This window comes from Salminus brasiliensis, chromosome 8 (genome assembly GCF_030463535.1).
Source record: "Salminus brasiliensis chromosome 8, fSalBra1.hap2, whole genome shotgun sequence".
In the NCBI taxonomy this organism is placed as follows: Eukaryota; Metazoa; Chordata; class Actinopteri; order Characiformes; family Bryconidae; genus Salminus; species Salminus brasiliensis.
The window spans coordinates 9686584-9703338 of NC_132885.1; the positions used below are offsets into that span (position 1 = coordinate 9686584).

At 42.6% G+C, this 16755-nt stretch overlaps 1 protein-coding gene across 4 annotated transcripts in view; it reads left to right on the top strand.

Moving 5' to 3' along the window:
* The window catches only part of spegb (striated muscle enriched protein kinase b), a 75566-nt gene that overhangs the window by 55019 nt on the left and 3792 nt on the right, over window positions 1-16755 (top strand). For all 4 annotated transcript variants that reach the window (XM_072685538.1, XM_072685540.1, XM_072685541.1 and 1 more), the window contains 19 exons: window positions 847-1047; window positions 2165-2222; window positions 2665-2742; window positions 3033-3205; window positions 3326-3352; window positions 3497-3649; window positions 3750-3792; window positions 4025-4093; window positions 4181-6824; window positions 6948-7097; window positions 7380-7496; window positions 8299-8466; window positions 10570-10692; window positions 11922-12086; window positions 12187-12964; window positions 13876-14115; window positions 15421-15644; window positions 15962-16037; window positions 16506-16655. In XM_072685538.1, the coding sequence (XP_072541639.1) occupies window positions 847-1047; window positions 2165-2222; window positions 2665-2742; window positions 3033-3205; window positions 3326-3352; window positions 3497-3649; window positions 3750-3792; window positions 4025-4093; window positions 4181-6824; window positions 6948-7097; window positions 7380-7496; window positions 8299-8466; window positions 10570-10692; window positions 11922-12086; window positions 12187-12964; window positions 13876-14115; window positions 15421-15644; window positions 15962-16037; window positions 16506-16655 (5637 nt within the window). The remainder of the gene's footprint in view (window positions 1-846; window positions 1048-2164; window positions 2223-2664; window positions 2743-3032; window positions 3206-3325; window positions 3353-3496; window positions 3650-3749; window positions 3793-4024; window positions 4094-4180; window positions 6825-6947; window positions 7098-7379; window positions 7497-8298; window positions 8467-10569; window positions 10693-11921; window positions 12087-12186; window positions 12965-13875; window positions 14116-15420; window positions 15645-15961; window positions 16038-16505; window positions 16656-16755) is intronic.

Below are 16755 nucleotides of genomic sequence, written 5' to 3' on the forward strand. Positions count from 1 at the left end.
TTACCTGGTATTACCTTTTCTGTCTGAGACATCCAAAGCCATTTGCACTTTAAAACTGAATGACTCTCTCCCCCATCCCTCCACTTCACACCTCTGCAACCTCAGCAACCTCCATCCTCACCTGTCCCAAAGTCCCCCAGCACGCCCTCACTCTCCTTCTGCATACTGTTGGGCAATGACCAAATTAGACTTCATTTTGACATCTTGTCCATACACCAGACCACTGGGAATGTAATTCGACTATTAAAAATAAAGGTGCTACACAGGGTTCTTTAGGTAGAGATGGATATTTTAGGTCCAGAAAGTAAAAATCTGCTTAGCTGCAGCAAAGCTGCCCAGGCAGCAATCCTGGGGCAGAGTTTTACTTTCTGGGCCTGAGTTTTCCATCTTTAAGTGATGCCATTAAACCATTTCTTTTATTTTTGGTTCCACAAAGAACCAATTTTGTAAAACGTGATAAGTGTAAGTGTATAGAAACATTTATTTATTCGTTCATTTATTGGTTCATTCATCTTATCTGCTTATTCCTGGTCAGTATCACTGTGAGCCCAGAGCCTGTACCTGGAATCATAATTAGGGGAAAGGCCGGAATATGTTCAGGACAGGGCGGCAGTCCATGTGAAGAACCTTTACATTGGTAACGAACCAAAGAAAGGCTTTTTATTCCTTTGAAAAATCACAGATCACAATCACAGATCTCTTCACAGATCACAGATCTCTTCAACTAACATGTTTCTTCATGGAAAAAGTGGTTCTTCTATGGCTTCGCTCAGAGACTCCTTTGTAGCCCCTTTTTTTCCAGCAGTGAATGATCATTCATTTTTATTTACCTCTGCTCTGTTTCAGAGGAGCCTTCTCCTATGTAAAGCGAGTGACACACAAGGTGGGGAAGATGGAGTATGCAGCCAAGTTCATCTCCGCTCGGGCCAAGAGAAAAGCTTCAGCCCTGAGGGAGTTGAACATCTTGTCTCACCTCAACCATGAAAGGATCATCTACTTCCAGGACGCGTTCGAGAAGAAGAATGCAGTCATCATCATCACTGAGATGTATGCTTTTCATTACTTTCACAGAAAGAGGGAGCACTCCCTGGAACCTTCTGCTGCAAATATAGATTTAAATCACTAAGGTAAAACATACCTGTAAGCATCGAGTTAGAATGACTTATTTCATGCTTCCTTGTTTCAGGATATAAAACATGAGTCAAGGTTCAGTCACTGAAACCATTGACAGTCACAAGGCTGGGACCTGTAGCCCCAATTTACGTGATGAATTTGGCCTGGCATGTTGAAGGCTGCACAAGCTGCTAGTGTAGTCCTAAGCTGTCTACATGTGGCTCATTTCACTGGCTAGAATTACTCTAGCTAGTATTCTCACTTCCACCTTAAACCAAGACTTTTAAGAGTTGTATAAAAGACGAGCACATTTCTAGTCCTGTGTATGCATGCCCACCAGCTGGTCTGACTTTTTTACTATGTGAAACACTACTTTCATGATACACCTACGTATATTTAGCTCCTTGTGTCACGAGTATGGCCCTGCAGAAAGTTCAGAAAAAACACATTACAGTCATTGGATGGACCGAAGTGTTTATATGTTGACTCCTTAATCTCAGATAATCCCATCAATATCAACCTTATGTTTTCATTGCAGTAAGATTAGGCTGAATAACAGGAACATACAAAATCGTAGACTAGTATGGCAACAGAATAAATCGTTTAAAGCAACAGTATGTAGTAATTGTACTATAAAATAACAGCTTCATTTTGTAAATGCTTTTTTAGAGCTGTCCATAAGGGGGCACTCATATTGTGATTTGTATTTATGACAGTGGGGTACAAGTAAATTACGCTTCTCAAGTGTAGAGGGAGCCCAGGAGTGAAAAATACCAATTCTTGCATAATGCTGCTTTAAAGGCCACATTCCTCAGACCAGACACCTACACAACAAGCTAAAAACATGCACAGCCTTACCCACACAAACATACAGACAGAACATCTTTTCTGTCTTTCCATCTCTCTCTCTCTCTCTCTCTCTCTCTCTCTCTCTCTCTATCTCTCTCCCTGGCTCTTAAACTCAGTCAGACACACACACACACACATCATTTTTTAAGCAAGCTGAACAGCCCTTTCAGTGATTGTGATTGTCCTTAACGATGTCTCAAAGATGTCATGAAGAGCTTCTGGAAAGGCTAACTAAGAAATCAACAGTGATCGAGGCTGAGGTAAGTGAGACCCACTTGACCTTCCCAGCATGTTCTTCTGAGCAATACACAGTGATGCAACCCCCCTACTGATTTTGCCACCCACCTGGCAATTCTTGACCTTCTTGTCCTTCAATTATCTCTTAACTGATTTGCAGTTTTTACTGTTAATACCCCCAAACACGTGACCTTTTTTTTTTGTATTGTGGAGCACTGCTGGTATTATCAGTTTTACTGTTGGAAGTCCAGTCCTAAACCTAGTCGATTGGCTCAAGTGTAGAGTAAATATTATTATCATGAATACTTTTGGTGGTACCAAAGTGTATGTGGTACACTTATAAAATAGGGTTGCTGGTAACCTCTCTTGCTCCTAGACCGGGTTGGAAATGTTAATAATATAGCGAAGGGCTGAGCAAGATGTGTTTTCCAAATGTTGCATTCCTTTCTTGTATGTTATTTACAGATCCGCTCCAGCATAAGACAGATGCTGGAGGGAATTAGCTACCTTCATCAACATGACATCTTGCATTTGGACATAAAGGTGGGTGTTCCTTTTTCTCCTTCCATTCATCCAAGGTGTAGCAATTATGGTGTGCCCAGGTACTGTTTCCATACACATGATGCATGCCTGATTCATTAGGAATTTGATATTCAGTGAGCTGAATCAATAAAGACAGACAGGGAAACCTCTAAATGATGTCGTGCTAAGGTATGCTGGGAAGCACTGCACTGTATAGATAATGATGTAGTCGGTATACTATATGCAGTCTATGACTATACAGCATATACATTAGCTCTGTTAACCCTGACTCTCTTCATTTTGACTCATAGCCTGACAACGTTCTCATGGCCGACCCCACCAGTGACCAGATCCGTATTTGTGATTTTGGGAATGCAGTGAAATTCACACCCGATGAAGCACAGTACTGCAAATATGGCACTCCAGAATTTGTTGCCCCAGAGATTGTTAACCAGACACCAGTCTCCAAGGCAACGGACATCTGGTAAAAGACTTGGTACCTCTATCTCAGAGTTGCTTGGTGTAAAAATATAGTGTTTAGACATGTCAGGAATGTCATGAAGATTTGTATTTTTTGTTTAGTTTTGTTTTTTTTACCCCTCAGGCCAGTTGGTGTCTTGACCTATCTATGGTATGTTCATCACTTTTTGTGATCCATGTGTATATCTATGAAAAAGCATTTGGAAAGCATCTTAATGTTCTTATAGTCATTTTTTGTTCACTGATTGCTGGCTGATATCACTGCTATTAACACTAAGTTTTCTGTTTCCTGCAGTCTCACTGGAGTGTCTCCATTTGCGGGAGAAAATGACAGAAGCTCAGTTTTCAACATCAGAAATTACAATGTGGCCTTTGAAGAAAGCATGTTTGCTGACCTTTGTCATGAAGCGAAGGGATTCGTCATCAAATTGCTTGTGGCTGACAGACTGTAAGTGCAAACTGCAAGTGCTCTTAAACCCATCATTACAAGTAACTCATTGAACTTCTCTTCACAAAAAACATTCATGCCTTTTTTTTCCTTTCTCCAGGAGACCAGATGCAAGCGAGTGTCTTCGTCATCCCTGGTTTAAGGTAGGAGGTGGAAAAACAACAATAAAACGAAGCTGTTCAAATAAATACATGATTTTCTTTATCAGAGAATTCTTAATAGAGAAGCAAACAGATAAGAGATGAGAATGATGAGGAAAATTTTCTTTCTTTTTTTTTATTATAATAAAAGAGGGGATTGTGGGTGGCTTGCTAGATGAAGCTCTAAATGGAAAAATATATTTCTAACTCTTTTATATTAATTTCTCTCCATCAGACTCTAAACAAGGGCAAGAGCATCAGCACAGAGTCCCTCAAAAAATTCTTGTTAAGAAGAAAATGGCAGGTAAAAATGTGTATTCAATATTTCATCACTTCAGCAATGACCTCCTTTTGTCTTATATGGAAGTAATGAGTATCCAACCTTTTACAGCGATCTCTCATCAGCTACAAGTCCAAAATGGTGATGAGATCAGTTCCTGAGCTACTAGATGACTCCTCCAGCCATATCTCCATTGCAGTTCCAAGACATCTGAAAGAAGGCTCGCCTCCACCTTCTTCTTCATCAGATTCTGATGAGGACATTGATGAGCTGCCCTTTATCCCCATGCCTCTCAATATGGAATTCTCTGGCTCCAGAATGTCACTTACTGACATTCATGGGGACGATGAAATGACGGGTAAGACCAACGGGAACATTGAGAGATCAGGATCAAGCTCTCAAAAATCAGAGCCCATGGAATGTGAGCCATCAGAGGAGGCTGTTGATGGTGCTGCAAGAGGCCGAGCAAGGAAGAGGACAACACATGATGATGAAAAAGGCTCCTCTGATGAGGAACCAGGGGAATTAGCTAAGAGGACAGAACAGACAAAGAGACCCCTTCGCAGAGGTTCAAGTATGGAGTCTGACAAGCCAGAGGGGGCTCGTCGTAGAGGTGAACTGCGAAGAGGAAGCTCAGCAGATAGTGCCTTGCAACTCCATATCACGCCAGAGGAGGGTGCTGAGGAGAGTCCCACAGATGGTACAAGAATCCTTAAAAAATCAGTGTCCATGGAGCTACCTCGCAGAAGCCCAAGCCCCGGAACTGCCAAGCTGAGCCAAGAGGATTATGCTCTGAAACTGGAGCTGATGAGACAGAGGCTTTTAAGAGGAGGATCTGCGGACAACAAGATGAGCGGCCTCCGAGGCCCCCTGTTAGAGACCTTGGGCATGGGAGATGAGAAGCGCTTTATGCGCGGGCCTCGCTTAGGTAACCCTCCACTAGTTCGGGCAGCATCCAGTGAATCACCCAGAGATGACATCCCAAAGACCAAGGTGCTCCGCAAGAGTGCTTCCTTCAGCCAGGGGGACGCTGAGCCCATGCCCCTGCACCGGCGGATTGGGGCTCCTCTAGAGATCCCACTAGCCCAGATAGAGGAACGGCGCTTGCAGGAAGCTGTGTCCATGTCTGCTCTTGCAGAGCAAGTCAAGCAGGACTCCCGTCCTATCACCCCTAAACCACTTACTCCTGAACCAAAGAAGCATGAGACAAAGGTAAACACAGACACGAAGGAACCTTCTCCTGTCAGGGACGATCAGCATGAAGATGTTTCCGTTAAGCAAACAGACACTGTAGAGAGTGGAGGTGATACTGCTGTCCAAAAGAAAGAGTTGCGCATGTTACAGGAAACTACCAAAGAACCTGAGAATGTTCCGCAAAGTAGGCCAGCACCTGCTGTGGTGCCCAAAGTTGTATTAGAGGAAAGAATTGAAGAGGAGGAAGAAGAGGAAGAAGATAAAGAACCAGTGAAAGAACCTGTAATAGAAAGGAAACCTTCTGTTGTGGAGATGGAAGTCAAAGAAGGTGAAGAAGATGATAGGGCACCAGTTAAACCTCCAGAGATTACCATATCCACCAGTTCCATTGCAGTCAGTACAGCTGCAGTGTCTACTAAGACCCCTCAGAGTGTTGTCTCAACATCAGTGACCCCCTCTCCTGCTGCACGTACGGTACTTCCGGATGGCAGGACATCTGCCTATGCAAGTGTCATGCAGACCATCATAGTCCCATCACTGCAAACAGCAAGCCAACCAGCAGTCATTCCTACATCCACAAACGTTTCAGTGACAGCTCCTCCATCTGTGCCAGTCTATGCATCCATGTCTAGACATATTTCAGAGCCATCCCTCGTGTCTGCTGCACCATCATCCAAGGCAGATACTCACCAAACCACTGAACATCCTGCCGTTTTCTCCCGTGTCGCATCAGTAGAACAGCCAACCAAGGAACCAAGTCCTCCCAAGACTCCGACACGTGCTTCCCCGAAGAGAGAGCCCTCTCCTGGAAGTCACATCCAGGACCTTGCCTCTGAGGAAATCTTTGAAGCTCGGTTCAAGAAACGTGAGTCTTCTCTCACACGTGGTCTGAAACTTCTTTCTAGGCAAAAGACAGAAGAAAAGCCCTCTACAGTTGCTCCAGAGGTGGCAGAGGAGATGTATCGTCCAGGACCAATTGGTGCTCCTTTGGAGTTTGTTCCCGGAAGGAGGCTGGAAGAGAAGTCTAAATCTGTCCAAGATCTCCGCGAGGCAGAGAAAGACCCAGGATTCATGAGAAGACTGTCCATGCGTCTAAGGAGGACCCCTTCAATGGAGAGGAAAGAAGAGAAACCCAAAGATGATGACTTCACTCCCTCTAGGCGTCGTTTGTCTTGGGCATTGGGGCGAAGAGGGTCTCAGGACAAGAAGGAAGTGGAGATGATGAGGCTGGATGGAGGTCCAGAGACCCCTCCAGAGCCAGAGACCAAGAAACCATCCGAGTCCCCTGTTTTAGCCATGCGCAGAAAAATCGGCAGCACGGTGAGCGGTTTGTCCATGATGATCAGGAGCCATTCTGAGGAGAGGAAAGAAGAAAAAGAGGGCAAAGCAGAAACCAAGAGGACTCCTCTGCTGTCTATACTGCGCCGCTCCACCTCAGAGGGAGGCAGTCTAAAGCGAATGGGCATCCCACAGAATCAGCTAGCTGCTCAGTCATCCACTGGGGCCTCATCTGAATCTTTGGATTCCATGTCTAGCATCCAGTCCGAATCAGCAGTCAGAGGTACGTCAGGCATTTATGGCGTGTGTTCAACAAGGCTGTAGATTAATCACCATAATACTGATACGGTGATATATCATGCAATCCTTCTTGTTGGTTTTGAGCCTCATATTCATTCCCTACCAGGTGTAGAGACTGAGCGCAGGTCACGATGGGACAGATGGGGCCTGACCAGAGGCAGGAGGGATAAGACTGTCTCCCAGCCAGACATACCCACTGCTATTGCCAGAGAGAATGGCTCACTCCGCTCTCGCCAGTACTCCCGTATGGCCTCTGGTATGCCAGCTTTTTTTTTTTTTCTATTGGCTAGTGTTCTGGTTATTCTACTGTCTGAATGATTAACTCAGACAGTAGATGAGGCACAACAGTCTAAGCTTTCCAGCATACTCAAATTTAGTCTTTGATCATTTTTGCCATTTTGCTTAATGCTGCAGGCTTTTGTCATAATTCTGCATTTATTACTGTGAATTATGTATGTAAAAATAGGTTTGGCATCACTACGAAGAGAATCTCTTTATATGACTATTCATGGAGCAATCCCCAATTGTCTGCTCTTAGACTTTCCTCCAGTGTTTCATATCAAACTGAGGGACCATGTTCTCCTCGAGGGAGATCCAGTTACTCTCAGCTGCCTGCCTGCTGGCAGTCCTCACCCACACATCGCATGGATGAAAGGTGTGATCTTCTCAACCCTGACACTAGACATTACACAGTTCTGTCTTATGAAAGCAAACAAATTCAGCACATTATCATCTGATGATTCATTCACTGATTACACAATATCCCCTGATGAAATGAATATAAAAAGGGTGAAATCGGATTGAAACTGTTGTTCTAGAGTTTGTCTGATTTGTACTGCACTTTTTAAATCAAAGTTGATTTTATAACATTTCTAATAATTAATTAGGATTTATATGGTGTGCCTTGTTAAGTGTAACATAGAATGGCTCAGCAAGTTGGCAGTGAATTCATGGTCAAGTGTATTCCATGCACATCACTTTTTAACTACCTGTTGTTCGAACTTCCATTCATTCAGGTAGTTCATTGTTCATTCTTCGTGCACTCGTGACAAAGGCAGAATTTCTTTTTTAAATATTTATAAAAATCTATTTATTAAAAACCAAAATGTTATGTTAATATATTATCGTTTCTTACCTGTTCAGTCAAACCAGGTCAGGCTCAAAACAGCCCTAAAAATTGTTGCTTCAATTTATTTGTGTTCACTAAAGCATAGTCTATGAATAGACCCTGTGCTGACATTGACATAACCGCTCAGGCTTTAGCTATTTATAGCAGACTTTCTAATTGTAAATGTCACTGCAAAGTCAGACTTCACCACATAAGCCAAAAAAATATCAGCATATTTTGTGGGGCACCAAGCTGTGACTTTTGCAATGATCAAAATTAATGCGATTTCGGACGAAACAGAAGAAGTTACATAACCTCATTGTCTTATGGCTTGACTGTGCATGCTCAGATAAAAAGCCGCTTGAGATCGACCCGAGGATGAACATGATCTCCTGCCCTGATGGGAGACAGCTGCTGATGATTATGAAGACCACCAAGAACGACGCAGGCCTGTACGAATGCGTGGCCACAAACCCGCTGGCCTCCGTTTCCAGCTCCTGTAAACTGTCCCTCGCCCGTGAGTTTACGCATACAGCACATGTACATGAAAAGTTATGGTAAACTTTAAAGCAACACTATGAAGCAATCTCTTAAAATAACAGCTTCAAGTCACTGTCAGGTCATTTTGAAGCTATATTGACTTGTGACAGGGAGAAGGGCGTCTACTGCATTGTGCAACTTTGGTGGAGCTGCATGAGGCCTCTCGCCACAACTGCACAGCACTGTGTAACTTAAGTCATATTTGTGTAAATTACTGTAGTATTACTCTACCACCCAATCCCAATGCTTCTTTCACTTAAGATGTACCTCTCAGTTTTTCAGCAAATGCATGTGTACAGCTGTCCATGAGGGGGCGCTCAAAGCATAATATCTATTTACTGCTATGGAGTAAAAGACTGTAGGGGAAAAATTAAAATTTTTGCATAATGTTGCTTTAAAACAACATTACACATAATTTATGTCTTAAAAAACAGCTTCAAAGTCATTCTAATGCTCCACTGACTAAAATATGAAAATAAATGATCATTATCATGCCATAATCATTCAGCACCGTGAATCTTTGGTGATGCGGGCAGTGCAATGCTCTGAAAACTCATATTTGTGAAAATTCCTATACAATTTCTCTACATTGTCAGTCCACATGCTTCTTTTTCTTTCAGTAATGGTTCTGTATGCCTCAGCTTGTCCAGAAATGCATGCAAAAAGCGTGTGCTGTAGGGTGGCTCATAGCAAGAATTACACTTCCCAACTGTGTGGCTTTAAAGCAACATTCTATATAATTTTTGCCTTAAGTAACAGCTCCAAAGTCATGTTGATGCAACACTGACTGTAATAGGGAGAACAGTGGCTTCATCATTCCCACACCGAGCTCAGCACGCTGCTAACTGCACCATGAAATGTTGGTGAGGCAGGCAGGGCAACACTCCGAGAACTGGGTAACCCAAGTCATATTTGTGTAAATTCCTATAAAGTTTCTCTACAGCGTCAGTCCACATGCTTCTTTTACTTTCAGTGATGGTTCTGTATGTCTCAGCTTGTCCAGAAATGCATGTGGAAAGCATGTGGTGTAGGGGTGGCACAGAATTACACTTTCCAAATGTCGGGGGAGCCCAGGAGCAAAAAATAAAAATTATTGCATAATGTTGCTTTAAAGAAATATTCGATATAATTTTTTACTTAAATAACAGCAGCAAAGACATGTAGCGATGTAAACTGTGATGGAGAAAGAAGCGCACGCGAGAGAGAGAGAGATAGGAAGAAGGATGTGCTTGATTGAGGTAATGTTCTGCCAGTCTGTGTTTAAAAGCCTACAGCTGGGCACAGGAAGGAGCCCGTTGCCATTAGAGCAGCTGTGCCACTGGCTATGTCATAACCAGTTCTTGTGACGATCGTCCCACTCTCTGTCTGGAGGGGGAGGCTAATATGGTGCTTATCAATGTGCAAAGCCATTTGCTCACAGGACAGCAGGCAATAAATCATCTTCTCCACCAAACTCTTCCTCCGAGCCAATTAACTGGGCAAGGTCACTTACTAGTGGGACCGAAATACTCTCATCTCAGAGCTGTACTTTTTTCACATATAGATAAATGCTCATGTGCACAAGATTCCCAATTTCCAATTTGTTACAAGCTGGGCCCGATTGACAAAAGTATTGAGACACCTGCTCATTCATTGTTTCTTCTGAAATTAAAGGGTATTTAAAAATAGTTTATCCAGCTTTTGGAGTTGTCTCAACTGTCCAGGGAAAGCTTTCTACTACATTTTGGAGCATTGCTGTGAGGGTTTGCTTGCATTCAGCTACAGAAGATGTCAGGATGTTGGATGATGACCCCAACTCTCCAACTCATCCCGAAGTTCCACTGCTCCACAGCTCAATACTGGGGGGCTCCAGAGAGTCCTACTGGCAATACCACTCTACAAGGACTAGACAACTTTTGCACATCTGTGTGAGCAATGGGTGCAGCTTAAAGTAGCTGAATGCATTAGAAAGGGTGTCCACAAACATTTGCCATAGTGTATTTACATGGTCAGCATGGAGTCACCTATTGGCTATAAGAAATTGCTTGACTTTGTTAACGTCCACTTGCTGCTACTAACTATATTTTTACTGTACCTGTAGGTCTTCCAAACCGACCAGGCACTCCAGAAGTTCCTCAGAAGTATAAAAACACGGCGTTAGTGGTGTGGCGCCCGTCCGACACCATGGCCCCATGTACCTACTCCCTGGAGCGGAGAACTGAAGGTAAGGGTAACACTGCTCACAAATGCTTGCACTTCAACAATTTGGAAAATCTGGTAGCATGATTTAAAATATTAAATACCAGAAATTGATGCTATAATTAGGTGAAAGCTACTGCGTCTGATTTTAATTCAGTAATCATTGTACATAACAGACTTTTACATAATAGACTTCTCATTTACCTGCTTTTGACCTTTTTATGTGATGGTGATGGTGTATGTCAGTAATCAAAAGGCAGTACAATAGATGAGTGTGTTATTAATTTATATAAAAAAAGAATAGTACAGAATTTATTAAAGCCATATAGTTTTTTTTCTAGCATTTTTTACCCTTATGCCGGTTGTTTTCTACACTTATCAGTATCAGAATCTCTTTATTTTGCCAAGTATGTCACATATACAAGGAATTTTACTTGGTGAGAGCAACACCAGTATGACGGGTAACAAGCACACAGACTGTTAACAAGTATTACACCAAGAGAGAAAAATACACTAAATGACAAATAAAATAAAGAATAATACTGTTTAAAAAGTACTAAAGGTAATACAGCGCTGGGGGAGCTTAGAGAGATGTAAAAGTTTGTCCTTGTACAGGTATGAATACTACATATTCATGTATAACCTGAGTAGACATATTTACACACATATATAAACTATTATGTACAGAAAGGTACAGATGATATAAACATATACAGAAAATGAACATCTGTACAGCTGTGCAAATAATTATAGTGCAAATATGCTACATGTTAAGTAGCAGTACTATGTTGCAGGTAAATCCAGTTTGGTTCAGTGAAATTTGGAAGCTCAGTTCAGTTAAAGAATAAATTTGTAGACTACTTATGCAATTTGTCTACTGCTACATATTGTGTGTGTTATTATGTTATCTTGTAGGTTATCCTTTTGACCACTTACTTTCTGCTTACTAGTTGTGCCATAAATCAAGTAAAAAAAAAAAAAAGTAGGTCTTTACTGCCATCACTTGGGTAAATTGGGTATTGCAACGGATTCTGTTTTCCTCCTCCGAGTTAGGGATCATCACTATAATCTGAAATATTGCAAGACAGTAAAATGTAAAACCAGCATTCCTACAACCTTGATCCAAACAGCTATTTTCATTACACTGCTTTTTTCTTTTTATCAGTTTGTGTTTTTTCTTGTTTCATTGGCATTTAAAAAAAAGAGTCCACTAACATTTGGCTCCTCCTGTTGTGATTTATTTATTGTCTTCAGGTGAAAGTAACTGGCTGATTGTGGCCACTGGTGTGGCTGACTGTTACTACAATGTCACAGACCTCCCTACTGGCGCCGCCTACAGGTTCAGAGTTGCTTGTGTGAATAAGGCAGGCCAGGGACCGTACAGCAATCTGTCTGAGAAAGTTATCCTGGATGCAGCAGGTAGATTTTTTCAGATATGTTGATATGTTCAAGCACAAAACAGCTTTAAGCATAACCATCTTGCTAAGAATCTCACTTTTGTCCATTCATTCACCAACAGCACCACAAAAAGGCACTGGAACAGTTGTTGTCAAGACTCTTCCTCCAGCAGCAAGCCCTGCAGTGGTGACCTCCACCATGACCGTGCCTCCTATGAAGCCCGCTGGGAGTAAAGCCACACCCACTGCTACTGCAGCCCTGGCACAGGCCCCCGCTGCACCTCCTGCTCAGCCCTCTCCTGTTCCTGCAACTACTGTTACCCCAACCCCAGTAACCGCCCCCACCCACCGTGACACCCCTGAGTTCCAAGGCCCTGTCCCCTCCAGCACCTCCGCCCCAGCCAAAGCCAAAACCACTCTCAATATCACTGTAGCCAAACCCACTCCTGCCCCAGCTGCTGCTCCAGTACAGCCTGTCCCTTCCAAACTCTCTCCTCCTGTCCTTCTCCCTAAACCACAGAGTCCTGTCAACGTGGTTTCACCCATGACCCAAACTCCCCCAGTCTCCCCACCCCCATTAGTCTCCCCTCCCTCTTCTATTGGAAAACCGATCTCCTCCGTGCCCATGTATGTCCCCTCCACCACAACAGCACGTGTGACTCCAGTTACCCCAAATACGCCCACTCCTACCCTGTCTCCGCCTGTAGTGCTGGTTACCAGTCTGAGTCCCGTTGGGGAGGGTACTGGTACGCCCAGCAGGATGACTCCCAGTGGGAGGGCAACCCCATCAGGGCGTACTACTCCTACAGGGCGTAGGACCCCCCTGGGTAAGCCCGGAGACTCCACCCTGCGGCAAGGGGTGCCCCAGAAACCATATACTTTCATGGACGAGAAGGCCAGGTAACAAATCTGTGGTTGACTGATTTAGTGCTCTTGGACAGGGCTGGGAAATACTTCCCTGATTGTATTTTGTTAATATATTGAATAGTTAATTTACTTGGTTATGAATGAAATGTAATATTCTTACTATTTCAAAGAGAAAGAATGGTTTTGCTCCATACATTTTTATTTAGACTCTCAAAATACTCAAAACTCAAAAATCTGGAGGTTTACTTTTTTAATCTTCCCAATCTGATGCATTGTTGAGCATTTTAATATTTAGTTATTGTTTTTTTTTTATTATAAATGGATATATTTTTTATTCAAAGTGTTACATTAAACTGTAACTTAACAATGCTAATGTGTTCATTAGCACTCAAGTTATTTGTTAAAGCATCTTCATTTACCCACATACACTTTAAAAAATAAAATGGTCCTTTAATTGAATTAAATTAAGGTCTAAAGTTGTTGTTACAACAAATATATTTTTATTTTAAGCTCTTAAACTTTTCATTCTTTGGCATTTTTACATAGTCGCATAAATGTGTTGTTACACACTTATAATGGGTGCCAAGGTCTTTGTTGACACAACTATGTTTTTTCCTCAACATTGCTTGATTTTTCCTACAGTAGAAGTCTCTTTTTCCAGCTTTTTTTGCCCATTTTGTGAATCTGAATACACGTGAAAATGCAAATGTAACAAGAAATGATGGATTAAGTGTAGCTACACCTGTAGATATCCTTGCTTACGACATTGTGTGTATTAATATAAGAAGACTTAACTTCAGAGAGCTGTTCTTTGCTGTGTTCATTGTAAGCAGAGCTATTTGGGAAAAGAAAAACTATGAATTTAATAAAAAAAAGTTAAGTAAATATGCTTTATCTCTGTGCACTCTTCAGTTGCCTCTTCTTTATTTGTTGTTCTGTTTCAGAGGCCGTTTCGGGGTGATCCGTGAATGCAGGGAAAATGCCACAGGCAACCTCTTCATGGCCAAAATCGTCCCGTATGAGCCCGAGAGCAAGCAGACCGTTCTGCAGGAGTATGAGATCCTCAAATCGCTGCACCACGACAAGATCATGGCCCTCCATGAGGCCTATGTAACCCCACGCTACCTAGTCCTCATCTCTGAGTGCTGCGCAGGCAAAGAGATCCTCTACAGCTTGATTGACAGGTCTGAGTCTATTTGGCCCGGAGGCTTGTACTGCATGTTCTCTGATCGTGCCTCATTTGCGTCCGCAAGACACACAACTCTACTGTATCACAGAACAAGTGCCTGTTGTTTGTTCACTTGAATCGATACTGTCAGCTGTAGTCAGAGGGAAGATGTTGGCCTTGTTTGAGTTCAGAAAATGAAGCCCTCACTTACTTCCCCCTGACATTTCCTATTGTTGTTTATTTGAAGATTAAGGGATTAAGGGGGAAGATTTGAGGTTTTTCTTACTGATGCATTTCATTTTCAACCACTACTGAATTAAAACACAGTTATTTGGGTATAAAGAAAAAATAAGACATTTGGAAAGTGCTAATATTTCGAGAAAAAAAAGATCCTTGTGTTGATTTGGGTTTGTGGAGATCTCACACTATATCTTCCCATATTTATCAATCTATTATTCTGTATATACACACTAAACTGCTATTAGTTTGAATATACCCAACAAGCTGCATCAGCAGTGTTTACAAAAGGGGTCCTAGGTGGTGCAGCTGTCTAAGTGTTGGTCCTATCATCGGTTACCATTTTCCTCCAGAAGCATTCAGAGCATTGCACTATTATCGGCAGGTTTAAAAAGGTGCACGTATTTGTCACTGAACAGTGTACACTGTACAGCGAAATGTGTCCTCCGCATTTACCCATCTACCCATCTGGTAGTGAACATACACTCACACACACACACGTGTTAGGGGCAGTGAGTACACACACACCCAGAGCGGTGGGCAGCCAACTCCAGCGCCCGGGGAGCAGAGAGGGTAAAGGGCCTTGCTCAAGGGCCCAACAGTGGCAGCTTGCCGAGCCCGGGAATCGAACCCACAACCCTGTTATCAATATCCCGGCGCTCTAACCGCTGAGCCACCACTGCCCCTGCAAAAAAGATGCACATGGCTAAATTCATTCATGCCACTTAGAGATGGCACAGGTCAGCCTTCACCAGCACTGGAAGCAAGCTATTAGGGGACTTGGGTGGGGACTTTTAATGGAAATATTTGGACAGGCAGGTGGTTACAGGTTACTCCATGCAAATGTGAGTTGAGCTCAAGTCTCCGGGGGTCTTTAGTAGAAGGACATGTGTGAGCCAGTTGTTGACTAGAATTGTGTCATCCCCAACATGTGACTAGAGTGCTCCTCCAGCTTGAACCTTATCTCTGCTGTACATACTGCAGATTTCCTGTGTTATGTTCACTTTGTTCACCTTTGCTCTTTGCTACTGTCTGTCTATCTGTGTCTATCTTTCTATCTACTGTATCTATCACTTCTCTCCAGATTCCGCTACTCTGAAGATGATGTGGTGGCCTACATTGTGCAGGTGTTGCAAGGTTTGGAATACCTGCACAACAGGAGGATCCTTCATCTGGACATCAAACCAGACAACATCATAGTCACCTACATGAATGTAGTCAAGATCATTGACTTTGGCAGCGCTCAGACCTTCAACCCACTCTTCCTGAAGCAGTTCAGCCCTCCTATAGGGACCCTTGAGTACATGTGTAAGTAATGACTGCTGTGGTCTCCTCTGTTCCAAAGAGGAATTCAACCTCAAACCGCCTGAATTAACCTTCTCCTTCAGGATGCAGTCTGCTGGCTTGGTTTATGTTTGTAGTAAGAAATATCATTTTACTGGTTATTTTTACCCCAAACAGTGCTACACAGTCTTATGCAAAGTCAGTTTTATCTCAGTCAAAAGATCATGCTAACCGTGTCCATTTGGAGTACATGTTTCTCTTTTGCTTTTTTGGAAGTAATTGAGCACATCCTTGTGCCCTGTAATTTGTGTTTGTTTTGAATCCCTGCTGATTGCTGAAAGCTCCCGAGATGTTGAAAGGGGACGTGGTGGGTCCTCCAGCTGACATCTGGAGCGTTGGAGTTATGACCTTCATCATGTGAGTGCTGATACTCACTGATACACTGCTGTACAGCAGTGCTCTTGTGTTGCATCACATAAATGATGAACATTGGTGTGCTTCATTCTATCATTGTTTTGTATGGGGCGTATATCTGTTTCTTTATCTATCTATCTATCTATCTATCTATCTATCTATCTATCTATCTGTCTCTGTCTCTGTCTCTCTGTCTGTCTATCTATCTATCTATCTATCTATCTATCTATCTATCTGTCTGTCTCTGTCTGTCTGTCTATCTATCTATCTATCTGTCTCTGTCTGTCTGTCTGTCTGTCTATCTATCTATCTATCTATCTATCTGTTTATCTATCTATCTGTGTGTTTACCAATAAATAAAGAATTCCTTATATTTCACAATTGCTCTTTACAGTGTAGTATTTAGAAATACAGTAGATAGTTTACCATTTTTTTTTGCAAACCATTGTCTCTGGATCTTATAATGAACAGGCTCAGTGGAAGATTGCCTTTCACGGAGATTGATCCAGCAGAGACAGAGGCCCGAATCCTAGCAGCCAAGTTTGACCTCAGCAAGCTCTACCAAAATGTGTCCCAAAGTGCCTCTCTGTTCCTTAAGAAGATCCTGTGCAGCTACCCTTGGTGCGTAAAACCCAAAAGACATTCTATTCAGCTGAAGAATGCCCCTTAGGCGATTTCAAAATACTGACTGATACTACCTGTGCTGTGTGTGTGTGTGTGT